This window comes from Fonsecaea pedrosoi (genome assembly GCF_000835455.1).
Source record: "Fonsecaea pedrosoi CBS 271.37 unplaced genomic scaffold supercont1.2, whole genome shotgun sequence".
NCBI classification, from domain to species: Eukaryota; Fungi; Ascomycota; class Eurotiomycetes; order Chaetothyriales; family Herpotrichiellaceae; genus Fonsecaea; species Fonsecaea pedrosoi.
The window spans coordinates 350,337-378,218 of record NW_013550614.1 but is presented as its reverse complement, the minus strand read 5'-3'; the positions used below and the strand labels follow the sequence as shown (position 1 = coordinate 378,218).

Sequence of the window (27,882 nt, the reverse complement as noted above, 5' to 3'; positions counted from 1 at the left end):
CCCCCTCCGCACAGATGCTGATGTCGCTGTCCTTCGATCATCGCCGGTGACAAGTCTCTGCCAACGCCATGCCGCGCCCAAAGAAACCCGAGCAGGACGGGAAAGAGGTTAAAAAGCGCTCCAGGAATGGCTGCTGGTTGGTCCATATCCCCTCAACGTGGCGAGCTCCATAACTTATATTTCCCTTCCGCAGGCCTTGCAAGTCGAGGAAGGTCAAATGGTCCGTCCTTTCCGTCCCGCATGTGAAATGGTCGATGAATGCTGACAGTGCGTCGTTTCAGCGGAGAGGAGAAGCCGACCTGCGCCAACTGTCAGCGACAAGGCGAAACCTGCGATTACAGTATTCGATTAAACTGGGATGGCCGGAACAAGAAGAAAGAGGAAGGAAATGCAAAGCCTGGTACGCAGATTCTGTCGTTCAATACTCCTCAGCCGCCCTCGAACGGATACACCAACGGCGGCCTCGACCAGAGTCCCAGCATCAACGACCAGATCCTAGCCCCTCCAGTCACCATCCAGGCTCCTGATTATTCAGTCGACCAAGCCACCGCAGAGTCCGGGTTGCCTTCGATCAATCGCTTCTCAAATAATCTCTCTGTCCCAGCGACGGGTGAATTCAACCCTGCCATCCTGCCACCTCCGCCGATGCTGAGAACTCCCCAGTGGGGGGACAGCGCCAATGTGAATGCCTCTTCTGTTCCCGACTCTGCTCTAATCCCGCCCTCAGTACGACATGTGATGTCTCTGCCACCGTATCCCTCACCTTCAGAATCTGGGTTTGGCAGCCCGAACCTCGGCAACGGCATGAACAACTTCAATGGTTATTCCATGCAAATGCCCCCGCCTATGCACACATCTAATCCTATGGCCTATCAAGAATCCATCAATTCGCCCTACAATCCCAACAAGAGGATGAAGTTGAGTCCGAGAACAGATAGTTTCGGGAGGAATGGCCCCAGCTATCAACGAGCGGGATCATATGGTCCGAATGACACAGAAGAGGTCGGTCCGCGTGTTCAATTCAACCCGCACACGCCCACTTTCTTTCCCTCATATATTAGCAATCCCTTGACACCAGCACCTTCGTCCACTTCTCAGACCCAGGACAACGAGGACAGACGAATCTCCGTGAGTTCGCTCCTCTCTGAAGATCCAGAGCCAGATGACCGCAGAGATTCCAGACAAGACGATCACAATGGGATTGCGGACGAACCGATTCCTCGACGGGGCTCTTTACACCAGCGGATGATATCATACTCGGAAACGGAGACCTATGGGCAAGACCGTGGTAACGTGGACCTCGACATTCCGCGGAACAACGATACAATGGCTATATCAGGCATGTCACCATCAGAACACAGCGACTTCGAATCTTGGTTGAATGACACAGATCTGGGTGTACCCGAGTTTGGGTTTGGGCTGGTCAGCCGAGAGACCGTGTTTGCAAGCGGGGGATATTATGCCTCGCCTGTGCCCATCAAGATCCCTCGAAAGCTGGAGCCATTACCACGCACTCTGTCAGAGAATCCGATGAACCTATTGTACTTCCATCACTTCCTCAATCACACAGCCAGGATTCTTGTTCCGCACGATTGTCCAGAGAACCCGTTCAAGACCATCCTGCCAAAGAGTATGTATCCGAGATTCCTCCTTAATCCGTTGTGATTCGAATCCATCCTCTGACTTAAGGTAGTGGCCGTTGATAACCCGAACCTGCTGAATCTGCTACTGGCGTACTCGGCGTGCCACCGGGCCAGGCTTTTGAATCATCCCGAGCCTGCGAACCGCATAGCGCACTGGGTCCGGGACGTCTTCCCTTCCCTACGGCAGACTTTAGACAATGTGTCAAATACCGAGGTATCGAACGCGAATTTGGCGACGGCCATCATGCTTGCCTCGTTGGAAATCATCTCTCCTTCCAGTTTTGGTGTTTCTATACCCTGGCAGAATCATCTCAGCATTGCTCGGAGTATTATTCGCGCTCGCACAGGACCACACTCCATTTCGCGCAAAGATCCTGTCATGTACTTTTTGACGAGGTGGCTAGCGTATCTCGACGTGATGGGTTCACTATCTGGGAGGCGTAACGAGGAGCCTCTTTTTGCAGGCAACTATTGGTCCAGTTCGCATGAGGACAGCACATCGGCCAAAGAGTTATCCTTGACTGATGACGACGGCGACGACGAAGACGACTATACGATAGACTGTCTTCTCGGATTCACCACGCGATGTGTGCAAATCTTGGCTCAGGTGGCTGTTTTAGCGAGAGAATGTGAAACAGCAGGCAGAATCGACCCCGATACAGGGCAAATCAACGAGGACTGGAAGCCTTCCATGGACATACTCAAGAGGGCGGAGAAACTGCGCCAGGATCTTGAAAAGGCTCGCAACCACGAACAAATCCAGTGCGCACATCACAGCCCTCAGATGACCAAAGCATCTCTCTGCGGAACGCACGGCACGCGTCGCAATTCAGCTTATGCCGAAATGTCGGAAAAGGATGTCGAAGAATCCCTGGCGACAAACTCGGCCTTTCACTGGGCTGGACTGGTCCACCTCTTGCGACGAATCCATAATCTGCCGCGTGACGACCAGGAGGTGCAGACGGCGGTCCATGAAATTGTCAAGATCCTGCAGCAGATCCGAGCTGGTGGAAGTGCTGAAGCATGTTTGCTCTTTCCCATATTCACTGCTGGGGTCGAAGCAGAAGATGCCTTGGATCGCGCAGAAGTGTTGAGTCGGATCAAAGGAGCCGAGGGACTTGGGATGTGTCAAGTCAGCCGGGCTCGGCGGATTATGGAAGAAGTTTGGAGAACTGGATACAGTTGGGAATGCTTGGTAACCGGAGAGTTCTTCGGCTGACCCCAATCCGACTCTGGATATGAATGATTAAAGAGGGTCGGGGAGATAGACCTTAGCGGAGAGGAGGACTGAGATGCCGACTCGCTTCATATTCACCACGTTACGTCCACGGAGCACATTTTCTCGAGCGTTGGAGTTGCGGGCGTCGTCTAAATACCCAGCCTGTCGTTACATTTCGTTGATTTCTGGTACATACCAATTTGGGATGGCAAGTCCGATGCCACACTTCAATTCTTCTACATGCTAGACTTTCGCACGGAGTTTTGAGTACAAGTGGAGGTGGCTTCAGCCTTGCCCACGTAAATACAAGTCCAGGTGTGACAAGGCTGCGGGGCTACAAGGCTACGAGGCTGCAGGCTGCAAGGCTGATTCAGCCCCCACGATATTTCGGAAGTCAGACACCCACCAATGCGAGAATGTAATTTACGTCAGCTTCCATCTCACTTCGTTGCTCTTCTACAAGATTCACTTTTACTGTTCTCTCTATCAATTTTTTTTCTTGGTTTATATCCCATCTCTGCCAGTCTTCTTGTGTTATAGATCGAGCGGACGCCTTTTACGCACAGGTCCAGGAAATAATATCGTCAGTGGGCCGTCGTTCTCTTTGATATCTGTCTGTCTGGTTGTCTGTCCTTGTCTGCTCGATTTTGATTTGGCGGCCCAAATCGTGTACGAATTGGTTACTCGTCCATTCCGTCTCCTGGGTACTCCGAGCTCGCTACCAAAAAAAAAAACCCTTTTCGAAATAAGGCATGGCCTCGGGGTCGCCATCTCAGACACCTGCAATGGAAAGCCTCATCCGGCGCCACCCTCTCCAAAAGCTCCAGTCGCCCTCGCGGGGGGCCTCGGCGTTGCTTCACTCGATCGGGCTGGCCAGTTTCGCCTACAGCTTCAACTGGCTGAGCACGCACCCCAACCACATCAACAGCGCGTACGGCTGGCACTTTCAATACCTAACCATCATCGGCCTGACGCTCGCCACGGGAACGTTCATTCTGGGCCTGCTGGCGGACCTGACCCTGTCCTCGAAATTGTTCGCCGCGAAGAACGTCTTGAGCATGTGTTCGGCCCCGATGGAGGTCCTGGTCAGCACCCTGTACTGGGGGTTGAGGGCGATTGACCCGACGCTGGTGGTGCCCAAGGAGCTGGAGCTGCCGCTCGCCCCGGACGTCGGCTTCCACCTCACGCCGTCGGCGCTGCTGCTCGTCGACCTCCTGCTCTTCAGCCCGCCCTGGACCATCACCGCCCTGCCCGCCATCCTCCTCAGTACCGTCATCGCCTTCTTGTACTGGTTCTGGATCGAGCTGTGCTACTCCTACAACGGCTTCTACCCTTACCCGCTATTCGGTCTGTTGGACCAGACCCAACGCGTCGGCCTCTTTGGCATGAGCGCCGTCGTCATGGCCGGCAACACGGTCGTCCTAAAGCGCGTTTATGGCTTTCTCAACGGGTCTCAGAAGGCGGGCGGCGAGATACCCGGCAGGGTGAAGATATAGAGGACCCCGGTGTTGTGAATGCTTGGAGCGAGATAGAGGGACAGGAAGGGGAGATAGAGGAAGAAAAGCGAGCTAGAAGATGGACAGTTGGAGGAGGGAAAAGACACGCGACATTTCTCTCCACTTCCTCCCTCCCTCTCTCTCTCTCCGGGGATCTGGCTCGATCCGCAATTTCATAGTGAGGCCGGCTTCGCTTCATCTAGTAAATTCATATTCAGGGAGAGCAAGGGAGGATACAACTGCTACCGCTACTCCGTTGATTACCGTGCGGTTGGGGCTGGGCCGGGGGGATCAAATCAGCGCGTTGGATCACAATCTACAATTTTTATTTACGTTCGTACATACCTGTCATCTAACCAGGGGCTTTGTACCTTGTGTGAGTTTTTATTCGTGTCTGGACCTTGCAAGATGTTGGTTTCCGTTCCAGCAGCAACCACTGACTTCTAGATTGGTGCTAGTAGTATTCTTGGTATTCCCGCTTGAACCGCACTCCGTCTCGCTCGATAGGCCTTTGAAGTACATGTACCTAAGAACAGCATCACAAGCTTTTGGATGATCCTTCCTTCGTATTGTAATTTCATCAATTTCGATGCTTATTGAGGCAGTCGCATCGATCAGATCTGCGATCGTGATAATGTGGCACAGTCCGACGAGCCATAGCAATGACGAGCCATGCACTATTCACTCAAGGGCAATCCCATTGGGCGTAATAGCATTCCTATACGTATGAATAGTATTAGCAATATTTGATCTAGCGACGGCTTCATCGCTACCTAGTGACTACATAAAGATTCGAGAGCACGTCTAATGGCTGTCAAACCATGCCACTTCCCACCCCCCCCTCTCTACTTTAGAGGCCCCCTACCACGAAACTAGCCATAATCAAGAATATATCCGCGATAAAAAAACACCTTTGTGATCGTTAGAGAGGAATAATGAAAAGACAAAGAGCACTTACCAGGATGAACACCTCAAGCAACCGCCTCTCATAACTTGTGTAGGTTACCTCAATGCGTCTAGGCAAAATGTCCACCTCCGTTCCGATGCGAGTTTGAATGACATCGGTGTCACATCGAAGATCTAGCAGATCTTTCGCTATCTTTGATCGCACGTCAACCATGTCTGTTTTGATGTTTGACTGAAGACCTATCAGGTCGACTTTCGTTTCGAGGCGCGCCATGTTCATATTGCGGCGAAGACTGGACATATCCTGGACAGATAGGCTGACGGGGGTAGAAGGGGTATCCGTTATATTAGGATAGAGCGAACTTATAGATATGTTAGTAGCCTCTCCAGTCATAGTAAAGTGATATACCTTACGCGTCATTATCTGGAACGTACGGGCTTGTGATGTATGGAATTGAGTGGCATTCTTTGTCGCAGTTATACCTCGTTGGAAAACGCTGGATGACAGCCGTGGCAAGGCCTGACGCTACATCTTGGATGATGAAGTTCGCCGAGGATTTGAGGACGTTGGGGGATAGAGTGTAAAGGTATGGGCGAAGGCGAAGTAAAGATGAAGTACAGGTGTAGGAGAATTCAAACATGACAGAATTAAAGTGTAACAGAAGGTAAATAAGGTGAGCGAGAATGAAACGTTAGGAGAGGACGAAAGGATGGCTAGAGAAGTGAAAGGTGGGAAACAACGTGTGTTGAGCACAAGGCTGGAGCTTTGGTTGGCTGTGTGGCACGGCAAGAAACCCTCGACGCCTTTGAGCAAAATATTCTGCAAGGCTGGCCCGTGGTTGACATCAAATAAGACTTTGATACCATTGTTCCTAGAAGACATCAGCAGAACCTTGACAGTTCCTTTATCCTGCATCCAATCAAACTCCAAGCCCTCCTACCACGTTCCTCTTGAGGAAATGGGGGCACACTTGAGGAACAACATCTCCAACCGTTCTTGAGCCTAGATCGTTCATGGCCTGACAAAAGTCGTCTCGATGTGTTGATCTTTCTTTGGACCACGAACTTCATGCAGGGTGGTCCAGGAGAAGAGAGAAAAGGGCGAATCAGCGTCAGGACGCTTGAGTGTGAATGAGTAAGAACTGTTGTAAAAGTCTTCCACGCAGAGGTGGCCTCCTGTACCGTCAAGGACCAGTCTCAGCTCTGACTGTGAAGCTTGATTTTCGTCCAACGGCAGGTCTATCTTGTGAAAGAGGTAGTCAATGGTCTCAGTCCCGGGCTTGGTAAACCATATGCTGATTGTGTAGACGTTTTCAGCTCTCGACAGACGCCAAATGTATTTCCTGGAGAAGGTGAAGGTGGGAACGCTGGCCAAGTGGTTGCCGACAGCCTTCATCATCTCAAAGTTACCCTGCTCATGATACAAGAGTTCTGCATCGGGGATGTTGAGTTTCCCGTCTGCATCGAGCACAGGTGAAGGAGAAGGCGTCTTTGTGAATGTTGCTGTGCCTGAGCAAGTCCCTGACGGTTCTGATGGGTCGGCGCTTTGTAACTTACGGTTGAGGAGCCAGGTGCCGGAGAGGTCCTGGAAGAGACGGGTAAGAAGGTTCGAGGCGGACGGGATGGAGTTGGACATGGTAGGTAGGCAACGGCGTGGACGGAACGCAGAAACGAAGTGTGAGAACTTGTGTAGCATCAGACGGAGTGCCTCGTCTGTACGAGGTAGGTAGGTAGGTACAGACGCTAATATCTCTGGTGGTAGTGAGTAGCCGAGGCGGCAACGCCCCTCCCACCCAAAGGAGCCAAGCCTACCTAGGTAGGTACGTAGGTACATATTTTGTAGTGCCTAGCTCTGCCCCCTAAGAGACCTAGATGGCCTATCTTGCGTGCCTCTACGGAACCCCGGTGACCCCTGTGCCTCCCCAAGCATTGATTTGACAGCGGTTAACTGCCGAGCTGAAAGCGAACCCCCTTTCCACCAACCATCTCTCCCGTGCACCTTTTTGCTCCGCGCGAACCTGTCACCCTGTGTTTATGCATATTTCCTCAAGCTTGTCCTTGCTTTCTACCGGCTCGCTCGCTCATTTGCCTTTCTGGAACCGGAAGTGCCAATTGAAAAATGCCTATCAAATCCCCGTCTACAATCCTAGCATGTCTTTTAGGTTTCTACTCCTCCTCCCTTTCCATTCGCCTTGTTTCTGCTCTATGCCGTTGCCCACCTCCGAGTTAGCAGCATCTTCACTCGTTTGAACTGGCTGGTAGATGCGGCGACTCACCATGTCCGCCGTTTACTCTCCCTAGCCTTGATCACGGTCCTCCATACTTTCAACAGTCCGACCCATGTTCGATCCCTTCGATTACAATCAAACCTCTCGCGCCTGAGCCTTTCTACCACGACCCTGTGAACTCGTCCGAAGCGTACGCAACACAGGTCAATTATGGCCAAAATGCGCTCCTCATCATCCTCATCCATAACCCTCCTGAAATCCCCCTCTGTCCTACTCGGCCTCCTGCGTCTTGTGTCGGCTCAGAGCATTGTTCCGACATCATCAACCTCCCAATTCCCTAGCTGCGCTGTCAATTGTGCAGTCCTACTCCAGGCGCAAACTGCTTGTGTGCCCCCTTCTGTCCCTGCCACAAACCAGATCACATACGAGAATTGCTTCTGTCAAAGCAGCTTCCTACAAGCGCTGTACAGCACCCCAGACTCCATCTGCACCGCCGAGTGCACGAGCGAGTCCGACAGGGCACTGCTGCAAACATGGTTCACAACCTTTTGTCAACAGGTTGGTAGCGGTATCGACCCGTTAGAGTCCACAACTTCCGCCCTCCAGCCGGGGTCTACAACTGTCGTGACCATTACGAGTTTTTCTACACCTCCTTCGACAGCTACAAACACAGGGACGGGAAGCGCATCTGCGTCTGCTCCTTCGCACCAGTCCTGGTAGGTCCATTCTTGGGGTTCAATCGTTGCGGTGTTGACAAAATTGCAGGATCGATGGTCATTGGCAGTGGATCCTGATGCTCGGAGTTCTCGTTGTGGGTTTCGCGCTTCTCACTTGGCTTGCGATTTGGTTCAGACGGCGACAACGTAGAAAGATTGAGGAACGGAGAGTGGCGGCTTCGGGATTTCCGCCAGTCGACGACCGCAAAGGAGGAGCTCGTGCGGCAACTCCAGATATTTGGGGTCCGCATCAGGTAGGTCTTAAGCGGTAAACATCTGATGGAGTGATGTCGCTGACCTGTTGGCGAAGCATATGCATTTCACAAACGGTTGGGAATACCATAATGATCCAGCCATCATGGGCGGCGCTTCTTCCAACAAGCGTGACCGAAGATCCAACAGAATCTCCTCTCAACAGAAGCACCGGGGGGCCCCTGAAATGACCGAAATGAGTGGCGGGAGACCACCCTCAACACGGCAGCACTCAGCATCCAAAGGCAAAGACAGGGTAACTGATGAAATCATACCAGTTGAACCCGAGTCAGGGAATGCGGATAGAAGCCGCAGCAGAAGCGCAAAGCGGAGGGATCCGGACAGTGATACGGAAAGACATCAACTCGACTCGGACCACCAAAGACGTCTTCGCGAGGTCAGGGGATCACGACGAAAGAAAGACAACCATACATAAGATTATGGTGAAATAGAATGTGCTGGTAACATTGACGAGGTATGAGGCGTACATTCCGTTATGTGATACATTCTGGCAGACGTATGTGCTGCAATGATGGCAACCTGATGCTCGAGCAGAGTATTGGAGGTCTGTCGATTTGAATATTGTAGTGATATGAATATGAACATTTGGGTATGGAGTGACGAATGATTTGTAGAATGAAGACTGTACTTCCTGCATATACCTTAAAAAGATGACAATTGGAAACTAATGGGGCACTTCTAGCGGCTGACGCCCCGGAAAAGGTCAGAAGGGCAATGACTTGCGAGTGTTTTCGAGTACGGGTCACCGAGTACAGGAATCCGTCCTCCGCATAGCTCCCAATCTGGTCGATACGAGCACCACCTCCACAAAAATACTCGACCCGGCTTAGTGCGGGCTCTGAACCCGCCAAATACTTTGCACTTGTAGATCCTGCAACCCATTTGCTTTGTCTGAATTCCTCTTGTCTGAATTTTGATTTTGATCTTGGAACTAGCACGGCTAGTAACGGGGCAATATGTGGTGTTGTTTCCTTTCCAGACTCGACTGCACCAAAACATCAATTTCCTGTTTGGCGCCGTTTGAACTCTACCCGGCCTTGGCCCAGAGCTTCTCTCGGCTTCAGCCTCAGTCCGCTCACTGATCAGACATCTCTGGCTCCGAAGGTTTGGTGCAGTGTCCTAGAAGTGGCAGGCGAGTGACTGCACTATACTTGTAAGCATCTTACTTGACTTGGTCTTCAAAAGTACCTCTGAAAGAAGAAGAAGTCCTGATCGGCGAGCGTTGCTGGGTTCGTGGTTGGCACTATAAAAAAGAGCACATCGCCACGACAACAGATGTCAATCACCGCCTGGGAATTCTGTTTCGAAGCCTGGGACACTGTCTTGGATCTCAATGTTTCTGCATATTCGAAATCTGCGTCGAATCAGGACCATTATACACCAATGGCTTGCTCTGTACGCGCAGCAACGCAGCGACTAGTGCTACAGAGCATTGTCTGAAAGAGACCGATGTGAGTGAAGGAAATGCAGTATTCGCGGCTAACACACGGTTGCTACCGAAGATCCCAGAGCACGTACCTTTACCATGAATGGACAGCTGTAACTTTCATTCGTATCACAGCACGTTTAGGACTGCCGATCTCAGCGACTGTTTACAACAAGAGTCCTCTGGTAAGTTACCCCCTCCGGCGTCCTCTCGCACGAAGAGGGCCATATATATATTTCTAGATGGGACTCCGGATCAGAGATTAGTGGTACGGGCACCTGATTCTCTCTTGCCTTGCAAAGTTCCATCTATACTGTTCTTGACAAAAAAAAATGGCGTTGGCTTTGGCGGTCCTACCCTTGCTTCTTCCCGCACTGGCGTTTGATATTGCAAGGCCGGATTGCACCACCAGTACCACGAGCTTGACTAGCCTGGATGGCGGCATCGGAGCAACTTCAAGCTCATTGACCACGACGATGACGACTTCAACAATCACTTCCATGAGCACGACCTTGACACCTACTTCCACGACCTCGTCTACCAGCACCACCAGTTCAGCCGCAGTATCGCCAACGAGCGACTGCATGGTCTCGGCAATATACCAATCCGGCGAGTACTGCGGCTGCTCTTACTTCATGGAGTGCGGGTTCCACCCGACCTACTCGGAGGGCACCATCTTGGTCGGCATCTATGGGCTGGACGGCGTCACCCAGAACCACGCCGAGTACTGCGCCGACCAGTGCGACGTCGACTACCTGTGCCTGAGCGTTCTCATCGACATCGAAGGGCAGAGATGCTATCTGTACAACGAGCTGCCCGAGGACGGAACTGCTGATGTCAACTATGATACGGTTCAGAGAGCGAACCTCGGGCCTGATTCCTGCGTCAATGACTCCATCGGCGTCTGTCTAGCCAACGAGCCCCTTGGCCGTGGTCGGAGACGATAGAGGGTTGTTCGGCTTAGTGACTGGAGGGGACGGGAAATGAGTTTCCGTTCTTTCTAGAGGGATGTGCTAAACGACTTGTTGGGGTTGGAGCCTTGGAGTGGAAATACCGTTATGGTCGGCCCGCGGTGTTTGGAGGACTCATGGCTGTGTTTTCTCATGTCGGCTCCTCTTCCCTCTCAGAGGGTCTAATGTGTAATTATACAAACAAGAGCTACATAATCCTCTTGTATCGAGTGTATCTTGAAGACGAATATCGCCCGCAACAAAAACTGATCCGCAGAAAAAATATGGATGAGAGGTGTGTCCAACAATGTCAAAGGCTACGGCAACTTCCAATTTCGATGCACTTCAGATAATAGCTGCAAACGATCGCCGTTAATGGAGCGGCATTTCGCGGTCGAGCCGAACCGGAGGATATCAGGCACAAGTGGCACTGCATGGGTTTGTCGGCTGACACAGGGTGGGGAGATTAGAGGTCGCAGCAAGGGTGAGCAGAGCGCTGCTGTGGACACAGCACAGGTAGCATTGTATTCGGATGATGATGGTGATGATGAGAGAAATATAATGCTTTGGAGTGAGAGACTCAGCACTTGAAATTGACTGCGTTTGTTAGTGTCTTGGCCTCCGCAGCTGCGCCCTGGTGCCTTTTCTTCACTCAACCTCATACTCCCTTTGCTACTCCTTGCTACCGTCTAATTCATCTCTCTCGCATTCGTCCACTCTTCGCTCAAAGGCGTGGGACATCTCGGCAGTGCGAGGCTTCAGGCAGTCTTCCACTTTGTGCCGGAGTTTCCGGAGGAGTCGCTGGTGTCTTATCATGCGATGGTTTGCCCTCTCTGGGATCAAGTTGCCCCTCCCACAATGCAACCTAGACGAAGCTCTAACCTGCCTGTCGGGGAATAGATCATCTCCTCACATTGCACAACCTTGTCGAGCTCCTGGTCAAACCAATCGGAAAACCTGAGTTGTCTGATATTGGTCGTTATACTTCGTCCAAGCTCCTTCGAGTTCCTGGCGAGCCTGTAAGCTCCTGCGCACTCCCGCAGAGCTATCTTTTTGTTACATGGGTGGACTTGACGTAACCTGTCGCCATCTGCAGCACGACATTGGTCATGCAAACCTCGACGAGCTCTTATTTGAGCCGCGTGGTCGGACGTTTGAATGCTCAAGCTCATCTCTTGAAAGCTTGTCTACTCTGATCAGTTCTTGTTTCTTCACCCGGAGTGTGTGGTTTCCTTTCACGATGAGGTCCCTCATAACTATCCTCGCGGCTTTATTAGCTACTATAGGCCTCGTTGCAGCACAAGTCGGCCCTCTCGACGAAGACGGAAGACCAACAACCTACACTGCATACACCTTCGACCAGCTTATTGACCATTTTCAAACCAGCCCTCGATATGCGCCAAACACAAATGCCACCTTCAAGCAGAGGTATTATTTTGACGACACTTACTACAAGCCAGGAGGTCCCGTATTTCTCTATATCAGCGGCGAAACAAGCGGACCATCGCGCTTTTCAAATCTTCAGACTGGGATCATCCAGATTCTGATGAATGCAACTGGCGGATTGGGTGTCATTCTTGAGAATAGATACTATGGCCAAAGCTATCCATTTCCGAATTCGACAACTGACAACCTGCGATTTCTCACCACTGAGCAGACTATTGCCGACAATGCTTACTTTGCTCAACATGCTACCTTTCCCAACGTTACGGGAGGTAACAATTTGACAGCCCCTGGCCACCCGTGGATCTTGTACGGGGGCAGTCTTGCCGGTGCTCAGACGGCTTTTTCACTGGTTCAGTACCAAGGATTGCTATGGGGTGGTATCGCTGCTTCGGGCGTCGTTCACGCCGTCCTTGGCTACCCCGAATGGTATAATCCGATCCAAGAGAACGGGCCCCCAGATTGTATCTCCCGAATCAACAACATCATTGACAAGATAGACTTCCTGATCGAGCAGAATAACACGGAGGCGATCCAGCAACTGAAGGACATCTTTGGACTCGGATCTTTGAGTGATCTCAGGGATTTCGCAATGACCGTAAGTAAGACCTTTCACATTGATCAGAATTTGCTGTCTGAACCGTCAGATTGCCTTTCCCCTGGGCGGGCCAATGAATTACCCCACCAACACCTGGCAAGAGCTCAACTGGTACCCGGCCTATGATAGTCCAGATTTCTTCCAGTTTTGCAACAACATCACCGACATGGATGCCCCAGCAAATATCGCCTCGGTTGATATGCAGTTGGCGAACTACACGAATGGCTCAGCCTGGACTGGTCTAGGGGCCTATGCGAATTATGTCAAAGAAGTAATTGTTTCGACCTGTGATAGCCCAGATCTGATTGATACGACGGAATGCTTCTCCACACAAAATGGTAAGTTCGCAGACCGAGGTCTTTGAAAATGTGTATTGACCACTCAAAGAAACATTCTACGCCGATCCCACCAATTCAGCTAGTCGATCCTACCTCTACAGCACGTGCATAGAACAAGGGGCATATCAACTTCCGCAGCCGCATGGAAAGCCCTCCCTTCTCTCTCGCGTTATTGGGCTCGACTACACCCAGCAATGGTGCACATGGGCTTTCCCGCCAGGCCCACTCTCGCCCCAAGCTGTGCCATCTCCGGACGGGCCAAACCTGACATGGTACAACAACTATGGCGACTTCAATATTTCAGCGCCGAGATTGGCACTGATTGATGGTGGAAGCGATGTGTGGCGGGATGTATGCTACCATGGCCGCAACGCCAGTATACGGTATGGGCCCAATCAGATGCTCATCACCGGAGGTGGCCACCACTGGGACAGCTCGGGAATATTGAATATCAGTGCAGAACCAGACTTCATTAAAGCTGCGCACGAGTGGGAGATACGTCAAGTCGTGGGATGGTTGGATGAATGGGATTTGACGCATGACAAAAAGGTTAGAAAGAGGGATGAGCTGTAAATAAATGACTGGCGAACACTGTCCAGCATCGCTGTCCCAATGAGAAGATCCCAGGTCCACAACTGTCCTAGCATGACCATGCGTAGCTATGTGTTCTGTTTCTACCAGCCCGTCGATTCGAATTGCCGTAACCAGGTTTGTGATGCCTAATACACGCGATAGGGCGTTGCTGCGCCTCGTTCACAACGACAAGTATGAGGCGTCTTGGCAGCTCTCTGTAACTCTTGTTCCCAGCATCCACCGTGTTTACATATATTCAACGCACTACCAACGGCTGTTTTTCCCACACGCCTCTTTTCACCATGGGCAGCTCCATACTTACAACAGACAGGTAGAGGATATCGCTGTGACCACGCACAACAAATGCTGTGCTGGCAAGTCCAGAGCTTTGTGGCGGTGCAACGTTTTCATCACGAACCATGTCCCTCCCACGACCACATTGTTCTTTCACCATCCCCAGCATCCACGACGATGTAGAGCTTGACTGTCGGATTTACTATCCTCGACGAACAGAGAGGAGTGCGCGAGTTTTCGGACGGGGTTTCGCAATTCTCGCACACCCCTACGCACCACTGGGGGGATGCTACGATGATCCTGTCGTGGCGCTTGCTGGCGGCGTCCTGCTCCAGAGCGGTTATTTCTTGACCACGTTCAATTTCAGGTACGAGGGCGACCAGAGCTACAATTTTGCCCCCCGACCCCCACACTGACTGTGACTCGAGAGGTGCTGCTGGCTCGGCAGGAAGAACCTCCTGGACGGGCAAGCCAGAGCTGAGCGACTACGTCTCGGTTTATGGGTTAGTGCTGTGCTACATCGACGCCATCTTCCGTCGACCGCCCGTGGAGGATGCCGCTCGAGCGGGGAAACCAGTATTAGTCCTCGGAGGGTATTCGTACGGAGCAATGATCGCGTCTCATCTGCCCGAGGTGGACGTTGTGAGCGACCTGTTTCGCTCGCCGGCGCCAGACTCGGCCGAGAGCGAGATCAGCCGTCGAGCTGTAGACCTGTCGCAGGACGCACAGGCTTATCTAGACATGCATTCCGGGTCGGCGACGCTGACGATACCGCGGGTCCGCGGTGGAGCAGGGGAGCCGGCAACGAAGACAAGTCCCGGTGTGGTGATGATGATGGGAGGCTACGAGTCAGACACTGCCGGCCGACGAGTCAGTCGGGAAAACTCTAGGAGAAGCGTCGACGGGGAGAGAATCAGACAGAGTGTGGACCGGATTCGTCGCAAGATGATCAGCCCGCACCAGCCCAGCAGCCCGGCGCCGTCGGCAACAAAAGCTCCAGTAGTCGAATCCGTCACAATTCTGCCAGAGGTGGCGTATGTCCTCATATCCCCGATATTGTCGACGGCTGCAGGGTTCACGACGATGTTTTCAAAGCTCAGATTTACTCGGAAGGCCCGCGAGATCACTCACTCCCCGACACCAGAGTTCTACGAGCTTACGCTGCATCCGTGTTGTTGCTGTTACGGCACACGGGACAGGTTCACGTCTGCGGCTAAGTTGCAGCGGTGGACACAGGATCTACAATCGCAGCCTGGTTCTCGAGTTGTCACCGTCAGCGCAGACACAGGCCACTTCTGGCATGAAGCAGAGGGGGTTGTCCGGCTTCGACACGGTCTCGCCGAGTTCCTGGACTCCTTGGGACAGAGTGCACCTCCAGACCGAACTGGAGCAAGGGATGCCGTTGTGAAGCATCTAGAAACTCCAGAAGAGACAACCAGCCACCTTGCAGCAGGATGAAGAGAGCAACATGAATGCAGACGGAATGTGCTCCCGAAACGCCCAGTGGGACGTCTAAGAGGCATTCGAGAGAAGTCCCGAGTCTCCAATAAGGAATGACCTATTTCAGGCCTTGGATGCTGGGAACTTCTTTATCTGATTGGCAAAGGGCAGACGGCAACAATTGGCGAGACGCATGTGCAATTCGAGTGTCGTACGATTTCGAGAGGTTGCTTAGGAGCACATGCTCGTGTCCACCTTTTGCTTAGGGTGGATGTGCGGGTCGGTTGAAGCCGATCGTGCAGCAGAAACCAGCCTCATGCCGTGCATTGAACGGGCACAAGGGATGAAGGGTACCACACCGCTGGTTGGGCATGGACGCTTGACAGAAAGGGAGGTGGTGGCGGTGAAGGCTAGAATCCATGACCGAGATCAAGGGTTGAGATGAGCAAGGGGGAGGCATGCACTGCATGTCAGGTTGCCAGCGCAGGGACTGCTGTGCTTGTCAGGAACCCGAAGCATCAAAGACAAAATCCGGGAATTTGCATGTGAAGGAGATCGTGCGCGGTGCCTTGCAACTGGGTCAATGCGGCCTTGAGGGCCCAGTTGTGGTTGTGCTTCTTATTCGACGAGACTGACACGACTTGACAAGGGGGATACATCACGCGCTCAATTGTGAAAAAAGAAAACAGGACACCCTCATTCATGAGTCCATGACAGGAATGCCAATCATCTGGTGAGACCGTGGGGCGTCCGCAGCTGAAGGATGAGAGCGTGACCTGTCTTCTCCAGGTTGTTGGACCTTTCCCCGGAAATTTGGAGGAAATGATGATGAGTGCGGGAGACGTTGACAGAGGAATGGTTAATTGACTGTGTAATAATCGCTCGGTAGGTGGCAATAATATCTCTTCCAGCTCTTCCTGGCTGCGCAGTGCGCACGAGGTTCCTGGATACGAAACATCTGCGGGTTTCCCAAGGTTTCCATTCCCATCGACTGTTGATTGCGCTTTGTCGATGTCATAGTTCGCCCCACCATCATCACCAGCCACCATCTACTCTTGTCCGTGAACCCGTGGATAACTCAATCAGCACGATGTACGAGGTACCGAGAAGTACCTGACGGATCTTATTGATGCCACGAATCCGTTCTTTGTTTTTCTGCACCATCATGTCATTCGCTTTCTCCCAACTTTTTTGTGGGTGTCTGGCTTCCTTGCAATCACTCGGCTACCGACATTTCGGTCTTCTGCCGGCCTGAGTTGCGATTCGAGTCGTATCATCTGCCACCGTCTGGCATACCTTGGTTGGTTTGGTGATCTCTTACTCTTTCACGCTCTCCGCAGTATATCTTGTTTTGGAGATCTTCAACGGGACCAGGTCACACGCTTCAACTTCAGCCGCCCCCCCATATGGAAGTGGCCAACACCATACTTGATGACACAGTCCTTACTCTGATTCAACACCAGGACCGACCATTCCGCCTTCCTGTCATCACCATCGTTTGCTGTTAACCACTCACCTAGACTGCAGATTGTATTTCTATTGCCTCCCTCACACCACCATCCTAGATTACGCCTCTTGAAGGTCAAATGGCCACGACCTCACCATCGACATGGCCATCCTCTTATCCGTCGTCCCAGTGCATACTCCGCTGTTCTGGTCATGTGTCGGCTTGTACGCCGACGCGGTCAAGCTGCTCTCCCCGAGCAAGAGACTGCAGAAACTGGCCGAAGAGATAGCCAGATACAGCAGGAGACCCCCGGAGACACACGAGCAAGCTTTGCTCAGACGTATGCACGATGCGGAGACTTTAGCCGAGTACGAGAACTGCACTATTGACTTGGATAACCTACAAGGGCACGAGGCATGGAAGAAAGAGAAGGAGTCCATTGAGCCTGGGTACAATCCCGACGTGATCGAGAGCCAAGTCATCCGATTGAAGAACGCCGTGGTAGACCAGGACCTGAATGCCATGCAACATCTCCTCAGAACAGGGCTCAGTCGTGATTTGGGTGGCATGAATATGTCGCGACTTTATAAACACTCATGGTTCGGCACCAAGTTCCTGATAGACGACTACATCAACACCGTTTTAGAGGCCATCGAGACCTTTACGGAAACCAGCATTCACAGCGATATCCCTACAGCAGAAATCCGGCACCACCAGCAATCATTAGAAGACGCATTGAAGTTCTTTGGGCGTTCAGCACTGACCCTGTCGGGCGGAGCACTTCTGGGCATGAAGCATATCGGCGTTGTCAAGACACTCTGGGAGGCAGAGTTGTTACCGGAGATCATTTCAGGAGCCTCAGCAGGAAGCATCGTGGCCGGCATCGTAGGCAGCAGCAACGATGAGCGCATGGCGGAAGTTCTTGACCATTTCCCGTTTTCAGACCTGGCTGTATTTGACCCTCCAGGCACTGGGAGGGTGGGGTGGCTCGCGCAAAGGATTCGTACTTTTCTGCGAACCGGCGCTTTCTTTGAAATGGACAACCTGAAGCGGGTCATGAAGTCGTGGCTGGGCGACATCACCTTTCGAGAAGCACGCTACAAGACTGGCCGGATCCTCAACATCTGCGTATCCAGTGCAGGGAACGCCGAGCCACGACTATTGAACTTCGTGACTGCCCCTGACGTGTTCATCTGGTCTGCCGTTTGCGCATCTTGTGCTGTCCCTAATGTTTTCCCACGTGCCAATATCTATGAGAAAGACCCCATCACCAAGGAAGAAAAGCTGTGGATGCAAAATGCTCAGCAGACGTTTGTGGATGGGTCCCTGGACCACGATATTCCCATGAGGAAGTTATCGGAAATGTTCAACGTCAATTTCTTCATTGTCTCACAAGTCAATCCGCATGTCAGGATTTTTCTGGATCAAGAGGAGGTGTTTCGCGGCAAACAACCCGCAGCACCCATGCCTGTTCGGAGTCCCCTTCAAGCAGCCAAGGAGCTGTTCAAGGAGGAAATCATACATCGCGCACAACAACTCTCAGACCTCGGTTTTCCTCAGGGATTGTACAGATGGGCTTCTCTTTTCAATCAACAATATACTGGCGACATTAACGTCTTGCCAGAGATCAAACCAAGCGAGTACCTTAGTATGATGATGAACCCTACGCCGGAGTTCATGGTGGAAGCGACGGTTGCAGGGGAACGAGCGACGTGGCCGCGCATGTGCCGCATCAAGAACTGTGTCGCTATCGAGCTGGCTCTGATCCAGGCCATTCACACTCTGCGGGACAGAGTTAATTTTGGACCTGAGGCTAGAGCGGCTCGCGAGCACAAACGATCCAGCAGCAAAGGCCGACCAGGTCGTGGTCGCTCAGCTCGCCCCTCGTTCCTGAGGAGGCGCAGTCTGAGTATCGAGTCCCCAATGACGAGCGACAACGCATTGACACTACCGCCGCCGTTGAAAGTCCGCCGTAACGTGAGCCTGGGGAACATCTCAGTAAGACCGACCTTCTCCATTACGACGCCACGAACAACGCCGTACCTATCACCGCAGGTCGGCGTCGATCAAGATCTTTTGGGGGAAGGGTTGATCATGACTCGCACGTACTCCAACACACTTGACGGCTCTGGTACAGATGGTCATATTGTGGAAATGTCAAACATTAGCAGGCGAAGAGGGCCCCTGTAGAACAGACGTTGCACATGAGCATGGCGTCAATCAGCGATGCATTAGGTCGTCTCGATACCCCTTTTTTGTTTGTACTGCGCGAGACCTGTAGCATTAGACAGAGAAAGCATAGCAAAGGAAATTCAACGAGTGAAACCCTAGATCTGAAGGCTGAATTAGAGGTGTGTAACAATTGTGCAGTAGGCATTGATGGGTGGTGGACATTGCTGGGAGTGTGCGGAGGTTTCTACCAGGGAAAGGCTCTTAGGAGTTGTTGGAAGGGTGGAAGGTGGCATTGGCATGCGGCCAGTCGCGCGCCGCAGTCGAGAGAAATCCTGACCTCCCTCTTCCATACCCGCTGGCACTGCACACATCCTGCGCCAGCGACAAACGACGAGTCCACCCATGGACAAGTGATTAATTGATGGCCAAATCCACGCGCTGTTACACAGCTTTACGCCAGAAGCAATATTGGGGGCAGTCATGGACCTGAAGTCGATGCTAAACGACTCCTCGACACAGCGACACCAACACCACCATCAACCTCAACCGCACCCTCCGCCGCGACTTCACACCCAACAATCGTCTTATGAACACAGCCCCTCGTACGAGTCTCATCCTCCCCTCGAGCGCCCTCAATTGCCCTCGTCGTCCTCGTCGTATCAGCAACCGCCGCCGCCACTCCCGTCAAATGAATACCGCACCTCTGCAAACGGCTCCTATTTTGCTGTGCACTCACCACAACAACAAAATTCGGCCTCCGCGTCAGGCTCGACGCCCGGCGCAACCGGGCAATCCTTCTATGCGCAGAGTCCAGGACCGCATGGACAGATACACACTCCGCGTGAAGGGATTCCACCTTCGCATCCGTATCAGTCTCCCTTTGTTCCTTCACCATCTCCGTCTGCGCCTTACCCACCAACTCCAGGATCCGCCCACCACTACCAGAGCGCAACGCCTTCCTCTGCCACCACATATCATCATTCGAGCGCACATCCTTCCCTGAGTGCCCAGTCTCCTACGCCTAGAGAAGACTACATTTCCGCGAACGGCCTTGCACATGCCCAGCAGAGGCACGTTTCACCTCAGGCTCAGTTTCACCCACCTCCAGTAACTCCCCTCGGTCCGCCCGTTGCCTATCCTCGACCATCACCTCATCCTCATCGCCCGACGTCCCATGGCCACGAAAGCGTGAGAAGATCATCTGTTGGCTCCGTTGGTTCAGTGCAGAGCAGGGAATATAATCAGCCGCCCTACCCGCAAGCGGAACATTCCAGGAGCGCCAGTGGGAGCGTACAAAGGACTTATTCTGGGGACTTGCGTGAACGCGAACGGAGCATCGAGAGCGTCAGCCCCAAGACGATTCCCAAGCCTCCTCCAAGTCGGCAGCAGAGTGTTGGGCGATACCAGGAGCCCATGTCCGATCCGCAGTCTAACGCTCAGCCTAATCGGGCCCCCAACATCAACTCCAACTCAAATGCTCAACTTCACACCACACCAGATCGCAATATCGAAAACCAGAGTCATGAGACGACGCCAAAATCCTTTTCCGCATCAATTGAGCCCAAATCTGGAGCGTCGTATCCGGATACCCGCCCGAGCCCTGGACCCGGTGCTCCCAACCAATATAATTCAACACCCCAACTGACCAACTCATACCTACCCGCACAACAGAGTCCTTCAGCAAATGCTCAGCCTCAGCCGTCCTTGAAACGATCTGCAAGTTATTTGTCCGATGTTGCAGCGACGCCGTTGCCCCCTAAAAAGAGACCCCGGCGTGATGAGATCCCTATATGGGCGCAGAGCGCTCGTCGTAATTTGCCTTTGAGGTTCGGGGAGCCAATAAACTGGAGTCCATCACGGCAGGCTGGCACACCCAAGACCCCTGGGTCGCCCAGGAATGATATGCCTACAAAGAAGGAATCTGTGGGGTCGCAGGCTGTCAATGGGCAAGTACAAAATCGCACTGCGACACCACCAGCGGGACCTCGATGGGAGCCCTCGATCACTGGCGATGCACCATACGATGATCTTACCAGACATGTCTGTGATTGGATCTATTTCGTTATCGGCAACGCTGAACCCCCTGCTGGCGGGGCGGTGTTTGAGATCGAAGCCAAGGTCGGCATGATTTTCGACGAGCAGGCGAGCTATCGGTTGAATCTACCTGTGGAAACGGAGACTGTGTTCAACAAAGACAAATTTCGGAGCAAGACGAGCTTTAAGAGTTCCATGGATATGGTATGTATTTTTTGAGATGCTGTTTTCCTGCAATGTTCTGTAGCTAATGGTGAACCAAGGCTCAGCACAAAGCTATGAACAAGTTTCTGAACGACCTCGTCTGGGAGTCCTACCGCGCATCTCAGGCCTCCGGAGAACCACCAAGAGTTGATTACAGCCACCCGCATGAGTACGACGAATTCTACGAGCTGACAGAAGTGGGTCGGAGAAATCTGCCACCGTCCATGGTGACATGGCTTAATCCTCGACATACCCCTCGAGTGCGGAGAACGATTGACGAGAAAACGAACACGGTCAAGGCACAGATCATCAAGTCCCGGATTGCAGACCTGGAAGTCTACAATCCTCGGGCTGATTTCGACTATCGAATCTCGATCTCAATCGAAAGTCCGTGGGAGGGGGATCCAAATTGGCTGACCGAGATGACCGAAGGAGGCCGCGATAGAAAGAAGGACCGGATGAGCTATAGGCACTTGGCATACCAGATTGACTTGACCCAAGTGAGTTATCCCAACACGCCCGTGAAAGAGCACGAGTTGGAGGTCGAGATCAGCACGGAGCAAATCCGGATCGAGATTGCGAGCCTCAAAGCCGATCAACCCAACAAGTATGAAAAGCTCGTCAGAGGTTTCGTGGATAATGTTAGGATATTATGTCGGGAAGGGACATTGCAAAGACGGACCAAGTGAGGATGGGATGTGATTGGATTTGGTCAAGCTGGAAGTAAGCTCTGGGAGGTTTTGGAGAGACATGAGAAATATGTTTCACTTTCTCCTTTCGATACCCTTGTAATACTATAGAACACAGTCCTAGTTGCTATGCTACGATGAAAGTGTTGACACTGGGGATTGGGACTGGAAGGAGACGAGGCTATGGGTATGACACGGCACGTGATCTTGACGTGACTAAGCAGCCATAACTCCAGGCTGCAGAAGGTGATGCAAACTGCGAAGCCATCGAGCCATCGCCTGCAGACACGTCAATTGCATCTGCGCGAATCCTTTCTCTTTCGCTTTCCTCTCGCTCGACGTCCACCCATCCCTCCTCTGATTTCTCTTTATCTCCTGCTCCTGTACACTAGAATTTCTTCTCCCTGACCATCTTCACTCCTTCGATTCCCGAACTCCTCCCTCTTAGTTGTGTTGCGCCTTGTCCCCCTTCCGTTGCACTGATCAACTTCTCCGAGCATCACATCCTGCTCTGCCCGCGCTACGCAACAGCCCTTCAACAACCATGGTTGGGTTGGTGTCTGCTGCCGGTCTCGTCGGCTTCTTGTCAGAACCCGATCCGGAGCTCAGAAGCTTTGCTCTGAAGCAGCTTGACAGCCAGGTTGACTTGCTATGGACCGAGCTTGCCGATTCCGTGGGACAGATGTATGTGGTCCTCTACTGTTGTTCACCAGCTTGGTAGCAATACTAATACTGCCGCAACAGTGAAGCGCTTTACGAAGATGATTCCTTTCCGGAGCGCGAGCTCGCCGCCATCGTCGCATCCAAAGTGTATTACCACCTTCAAGAATATAATGAGTCCATGGCCTTTGCCCTCGGTGCCGGAAAGTACTTCAGACTGGACGACCCTGGCGAGTTTGAAGACACCATAATCTCCAAATGTGTAGATACATTCATTGCCCTGTCCGCCAGCCGAGATCCGACGCTGGCTGCCGCCAATAGTGCCAGCCAACCCCAACTTGACACAGCATTTAGTCAAGGAGGAGATGGCGCCGCCAGCATGTCTGCCAGCCTAACATCCCCCGTCACGCCGTTTTCGCAGTCTGTTCTCCCGTCAAAGTCCCTTCTGTCCAGGCAGAACACCGTAACCTTCGATCCTACCCAGGCCGGCGTCGAGCTCGGCGAGGTTGGGTCGCCCGAGCGAATCATTCAAGAGCGCGGTCTTCAGAAAGCCCTTACGCGGGTCATAGAGTCTCTATTCGAGAAATGCTTTCGAGAAAAGAGATATCGTCAAGTCGTGGGAATTGCTTTGGAGGGACGCAATCTCGACATTCTACGTCGCGTGATCAAGCGAGCGGCGGAAGATGAGCGAAAAGAAAACGGCGACGCCACAAAGAAGGGCGAAGAGCTGATGGAATATGTGTTGGATATCTGTATGAGCGTGGTACAAGAGCGAGGTCTGCGAAATGAGATCCTCAAGGTCATCTTGGAACTGCTCAACGAAATCCCCTCTCCTGACTACTTTGCCATCGCGAAATGTGTGGTTTATCTCGACCAGCATTCTATGGCTTCCAACATCTTGAGACAATTGATCGAAAAGGGGGACGCCCGCTCACTGGCTGTGGCATACCAGATCTCCTTTGATCTCTACGACAATAGCACACAAGAGTTCCTCCGAAAGGTTCGGGAAGAGCTTGCCGATATGTTACCGCAGGAAGATCCAAAGCCTGAAGACGGCGACAAGATGGAAACCGATACCCAGGCCAAGACGGAAGAGCAACTACACCAAGAACTGCAGAGTTCCGCAGGTGCCCCGGCGCCCTCTGAAAAACCCAAGCTGTCGAACCCTGAGCAGCGGGATGCAGTCGAGAAGATTAGAGATATCTTGGATGGCCTCACGTCAATACATCTGAACGTCGAGTTCTTGCACAAGTCGAATCGGGTTGATTTATCGATTTTGAACAAGGTCAAAGACAGTCTGGAAGCGCGCTACTCTATATATCACACCGCCGTCACTCTGTGCGCTGGGCTGATGCATGCCAAAACTGCAACCGATACCTTCTTCCGCAACAACTTGGAGTGGCTGGGCAAGGCTACCAATTGGTCGAAGTTTACTGCCACCGCAGTCTTTGGTGTCATCCACCAGGGCAATATCAAGCAAGCCCATCGTTTGCTGAGCCCCTACCTCCCTAAGCCGAGTGGGTCCGCCACTTCTCACGATTCTCCATACAGCCAAGGTGGCTCGTTGTACGCTTATGGATTATTATGTGCCAATCACAAAGGACAGGCTGTCGACTTCATCCGGGAGAAGTTCAAGGAAGCCACCGAGGAGGTCGTGCAGCATGGAGGTGCCCTTGGCCTCGGCGTTGCAGCAATGGCCTCGGGCGATGAGACGATCTTCGAAGACCTGAGAAATGTGCTTTGGTCTGATTCTGCCATCAATGGCGAGGCTGTGGGTCTGGCGATGGGCCTCGTCATGCTCGGCTCGGGCAACACCAAAGTCTTGTCAGACATGATCCAACATGCCCACGACACTCAACACGAGAAAATCGTCCGAGGTCTCGCAGTCGGTATGGCATTGATCATGTACGGCCGACAAGAAGGCGCGGATGAGCTCATTCAAGGTCTTCTCAACGACACCGATCCTACCATGAGGTATGGTGGCATCTTGACGATTGCCATGGCTTACGTCGGCACTGGCAGCAACAAGGCCGTTCGAAAACTGCTCCATGTAGCCGTCAGTGATGTCAGTGATGACGTTCGCCGAATCGCCGTCCTCAGCTTGGGGTTCATCCTGTTCCGAAAACATACCAGTGTTCCTCGAATGGTGGAGCTGCTTGCCGAGTCCTACAATCCACACGTCCGATATGGTGCTGCCATGGCACTGGGTATCTCTTGTGCGGGCACGGGTCTTGCTGAAGCTATTGACTTGCTCGAGCCCATGCTGAAGGATCCCACCGACTTTGTACGCCAGGGAGCCCTTATCGCCCTTGCCATGGTGTTGATACAGCAGAACGACGCACTGAATCCTAAGGTTGGCAGCATTCGCAAAGCGATGCTCAAGATTATTAGCGACCGGCACGAGGATGCAATGTGCAAATTTGGCTGCGCTATCGCCATGGGCATTCTTGACGCTGGTGGGCGAAACTGTACGATCAGCCTGCAAACCCAGACTGGCAACTTGAACATGGTGGGAATTGTTGGTGCTGTAGTATTCACACAATACTGGTACTGGTTCCCATTGACACATTTCTTCTCGTTGTCATTGACGCCGACTGCTGTGATTGGCGTGGACCAGAAGCTTGAAGCTCCAGTATTCAAATTTCACTGCAACACCAGACCTAGTCTCTTCGACTATCCCCCAGAGCAACAAGCAAAAACTGACGAAGCCCCTGAGAAAGTCAAGACGGCTGTACTGAGTACCACGGCGCAAGCAAAGAGACGAGCGGCAAGGAAGGAGCGACAGCAACGAAGAGACAGTATGGACGTCGATACCGTGACGCCTGTGACACCCAAGATTGAGAAAGGGGACAAGATGGATACTGATGAGGTCGGTGGGACTTCTGCAGTCAAGGATGATGCTGAAGGCAAGGAAAAGGAGAAGTCCAAGGAGGACGCGGAGAAAAAGGAGAGCGAGACTCATGGGGAGGGGAAGAAAAGAGCAGAGAAAGAGAAGATTGGCTATGATATCAGCAACATGTCCCGGGTGTTGCCTGCACAGCTGAAATATCTGACGTTCCCGGATCAGCGATATCAGCCTGTCAAACGGCCCACAGGTGGTGTGATGGTTGTGCTTGATACTGAGCCGGAGAAGGAGAGGGAAATCATCCCCTTGTTGGTCAGCAAAACTGAGGCTCCCGCAAGGGCACCGACGGGAGGGCAATCCCTAGGCGAAGGAGCTCAGCTTCCCCAGACACCAGTTGGCCAGAGGACAGGACATGATGCAGCCGCGGGTGTGGGCGCTGGAGCAGCGGCAGCGGCAGGTGTTTTGACAGCCATCGACGAGGATGAAGAGGGAGTGGAAGATGCGCCTCTGCCCAGGGAGTTTGATTATGAGACTGAAGGAGAGCAAGAAGAAGGAGAGCAATAGGCGGCGACTCACCGTCACCAGAAGGGGTTATGCTGTAATTTCAATCCAGTCAGGACTTAGGGACCAGGTTGGAGCTTTTTTTGTTCTCTCTGCACCTCGAAGACACATGGGGACAGAAGAAGGGACAAAGTTTTTTCTCGTGCGTTGCTATAAAGGTCAGTAACTGCGGCTGCAGACAGACAGTGGGCAGGCTCCAGATGGGACCAGACACAGCAGCAGCATCGCGAGAGGTAACATCTGCTTTTGTACTACAATCCAAAGACGAGACCCGACAGTCAGTCAGTCAGTCGACTGGAAAGGGGGGTCTGTTTCTAGATAAAATAAATTGTTGTGTGCGTTGAATCAAAGGTGCGGTGTTCAAGACGTGTGGACCGAAGTAGGCTTGGTACGTCTACCTGTGTATGTAGACTCTACGTACGTAGGTCTGTTTTGTAGGTGTGGAAGTTTTTGGATTTTTATACAGAGAGATATCTAGATGTACATACATAGCCGACATACATGCGAGTATGTTGAGGATGGGGTGGCGGGAGGGGTTGGTTTGTTTGGCCGTGCGAGCAGAAGTCTTGAAAAAAGAAGAGGAGACGCTGAAAACAAGGAGAAGATGTTGAAAAACCAGGAGAGCCAGCAACGTGTGAGTACTGAGCGACCGCCTTTTCCAGGTGAGACTCGATTGCTTTGATAGACATGGTTGCCTCCACCATGAACAGGGTCGTGTTGGGGATCAAGGGTCCTCGTTGGAAATCCGAGTCGAAAAACACGTATTATCGTCGTCCGATCTCTGTCTTTCCTGGTTGGCTGCTATTGAGCCTCGCCCAAGCTCGGGCTGTCTTCCTTTCACAGCCACGCCAGGCTCGCTGTTATTGCTCTGCCATTCCTGTGATGGTGCTCTCTCCCCCCCCAAAGACCCTTTTCTCCGCGCATCCTTTGTGGGTTTGAGCAGGATATCCCAAGCCGGCCGACCATGACGCTGGCTCCCCGAGTCTGGTGGAAGTGCAGCTGCTTTTCCAATTCGTTGCGGAAACGGGCACTCTGGATTGAACGTATCCACGATGGTCAGACCACAGAAGAATGTTGTACTAACCTCCAGCACCCATCTCTTTCTATCAGTCAACCACATCGATTTTCTCTTCGGCCGTGGTTATCGCACCCGGCAAATCAGCATCCCTCCAATCTTGCGTTCCACACACTCCCTTGCCTCCATAATCCCAGCGTCCGTGCTGACGTACATGCACTCCCCTGGGCGCGTCATGCCCTTGACATACCCGCTCTTTTGCCCCAACACAAGTTTCCTTAAGCCTGCCACGTCCATCCATATCCGCCTCGTCGGCTTAGAGACAAGCTCCATCTTTTCGATCACTGGCTCTGAGTTCCAATATTTTAGGCCCAGCCACAGACGACGTGAGGCAACATTGTGCCGCGTGACGGGTTCAACAGGGTGTGATGGGTCGGACGAGGAAGGATGAGATAATAGATTGTGTGCCGGGGGTGGTGTTGGGCCTCCGCGTACGACGGTTGATATGAAGCCCGAGTTTTGTAGTGCGAGCATAAGTTTTAGGTGGAATTTTGTGTCCGGGATGGAAGTCAGACCTAACCGAGCGCGCGAGGCATTCTGGAGATGGGAGCAGGTGTTTGCGAGGTGTACAAGGGACATTTTCGAGGATGGTTTCGTGCTGCAACCTCTGAGAGAAAACGGGTGTGCGAAAGGAAGTACTGCAGAAGAGAAG

The 27,882-nt window shown here is 52.5% G+C and overlaps 11 protein-coding genes across 11 annotated transcripts; 9 read left to right on the top strand and 2 right to left on the bottom strand.

Moving 5' to 3' along the window:
* Positions 1 to 258: 258 nt before the first annotated feature.
* Z517_02095 (uncharacterized protein) lies at positions 259 to 2,862 on the top strand (the record flags this gene model as incomplete). Its single annotated transcript, XM_013431206.1, has 2 exons — positions 259 to 1,630; positions 1,694 to 2,862. The coding sequence occupies 2 exons, from the start codon at positions 259 to 261 to the stop codon at positions 2,860 to 2,862; spliced, it is 2,541 nt and encodes an 846-aa protein (XP_013286660.1).
* A 752-nt stretch (positions 2,863 to 3,614) lies between these two features.
* On the top strand, positions 3,615 to 4,358 carry Z517_02094 (uncharacterized protein; the record flags this gene model as incomplete). The annotated part of the gene is made up of 1 exon (XM_013431205.1): positions 3,615 to 4,358. The coding sequence occupies one exon, from the start codon at positions 3,615 to 3,617 to the stop codon at positions 4,356 to 4,358; it is 744 nt and encodes a 247-aa protein (XP_013286659.1).
* An 872-nt stretch (positions 4,359 to 5,230) lies between these two features.
* Z517_02093 (uncharacterized protein) lies at positions 5,231 to 5,538 on the bottom strand (the record flags this gene model as incomplete). Its single annotated transcript, XM_013431204.1, has 2 exons — positions 5,231 to 5,269; positions 5,317 to 5,538. The coding sequence occupies 2 exons, from the start codon at positions 5,536 to 5,538 to the stop codon at positions 5,231 to 5,233; spliced, it is 261 nt and encodes an 86-aa protein (XP_013286658.1).
* A 738-nt stretch (positions 5,539 to 6,276) lies between these two features.
* On the bottom strand, positions 6,277 to 6,900 carry Z517_02092 (uncharacterized protein; the record flags this gene model as incomplete). The annotated part of the gene is made up of 1 exon (XM_013431203.1): positions 6,277 to 6,900. The coding sequence occupies one exon, from the start codon at positions 6,898 to 6,900 to the stop codon at positions 6,277 to 6,279; it is 624 nt and encodes a 207-aa protein (XP_013286657.1).
* Positions 6,901 to 7,711: 811 nt separating this feature from the next.
* Positions 7,712 to 8,896, top strand: Z517_02091 (uncharacterized protein; the record flags this gene model as incomplete). The annotated part of the gene is made up of 3 exons (XM_013431202.1): positions 7,712 to 8,208; positions 8,258 to 8,462; positions 8,519 to 8,896. 3 exons carry the CDS (start codon positions 7,712 to 7,714, stop codon positions 8,894 to 8,896), a joined length of 1,080 nt encoding a protein of 359 aa, XP_013286656.1.
* Positions 8,897 to 10,239: 1,343 nt separating this feature from the next.
* On the top strand, positions 10,240 to 10,854 carry Z517_02090 (uncharacterized protein; the record flags this gene model as incomplete). Its single annotated transcript, XM_013431201.1, has 1 exon — positions 10,240 to 10,854. The coding sequence occupies one exon, from the start codon at positions 10,240 to 10,242 to the stop codon at positions 10,852 to 10,854; it is 615 nt and encodes a 204-aa protein (XP_013286655.1).
* Positions 10,855 to 12,097: 1,243 nt separating this feature from the next.
* Z517_02089 (uncharacterized protein) lies at positions 12,098 to 13,809 on the top strand (the record flags this gene model as incomplete). The annotated part of the gene is made up of 3 exons (XM_013431200.1): positions 12,098 to 12,898; positions 12,948 to 13,236; positions 13,286 to 13,809. The coding sequence occupies 3 exons, from the start codon at positions 12,098 to 12,100 to the stop codon at positions 13,807 to 13,809; spliced, it is 1,614 nt and encodes a 537-aa protein (XP_013286654.1).
* Positions 13,810 to 14,228: 419 nt separating this feature from the next.
* On the top strand, positions 14,229 to 15,561 carry Z517_02088 (uncharacterized protein; the record flags this gene model as incomplete). The annotated part of the gene is made up of 2 exons (XM_013431199.1): positions 14,229 to 14,470; positions 14,532 to 15,561. The coding sequence occupies 2 exons, from the start codon at positions 14,229 to 14,231 to the stop codon at positions 15,559 to 15,561; spliced, it is 1,272 nt and encodes a 423-aa protein (XP_013286653.1).
* Positions 15,562 to 17,152: 1,591 nt separating this feature from the next.
* On the top strand, positions 17,153 to 19,180 carry Z517_02087 (uncharacterized protein; the record flags this gene model as incomplete). Its single annotated transcript, XM_013431198.1, has 1 exon — positions 17,153 to 19,180. One exon carries the CDS (start codon positions 17,153 to 17,155, stop codon positions 19,178 to 19,180), a length of 2,028 nt encoding a protein of 675 aa, XP_013286652.1.
* A 462-nt stretch (positions 19,181 to 19,642) lies between these two features.
* Z517_02086 (uncharacterized protein) lies at positions 19,643 to 22,089 on the top strand (the record flags this gene model as incomplete). Its single annotated transcript, XM_013431197.1, has 2 exons — positions 19,643 to 21,400; positions 21,460 to 22,089. 2 exons carry the CDS (start codon positions 19,643 to 19,645, stop codon positions 22,087 to 22,089), a joined length of 2,388 nt encoding a protein of 795 aa, XP_013286651.1.
* Positions 22,090 to 22,633: 544 nt separating this feature from the next.
* Z517_02085 (uncharacterized protein) lies at positions 22,634 to 26,158 on the top strand (the record flags this gene model as incomplete). The annotated part of the gene is made up of 2 exons (XM_013431196.1): positions 22,634 to 22,773; positions 22,834 to 26,158. 2 exons carry the CDS (start codon positions 22,634 to 22,636, stop codon positions 26,156 to 26,158), a joined length of 3,465 nt encoding a protein of 1,154 aa, XP_013286650.1.
* Positions 26,159 to 27,882: the final 1,724 nt, after the last annotated feature.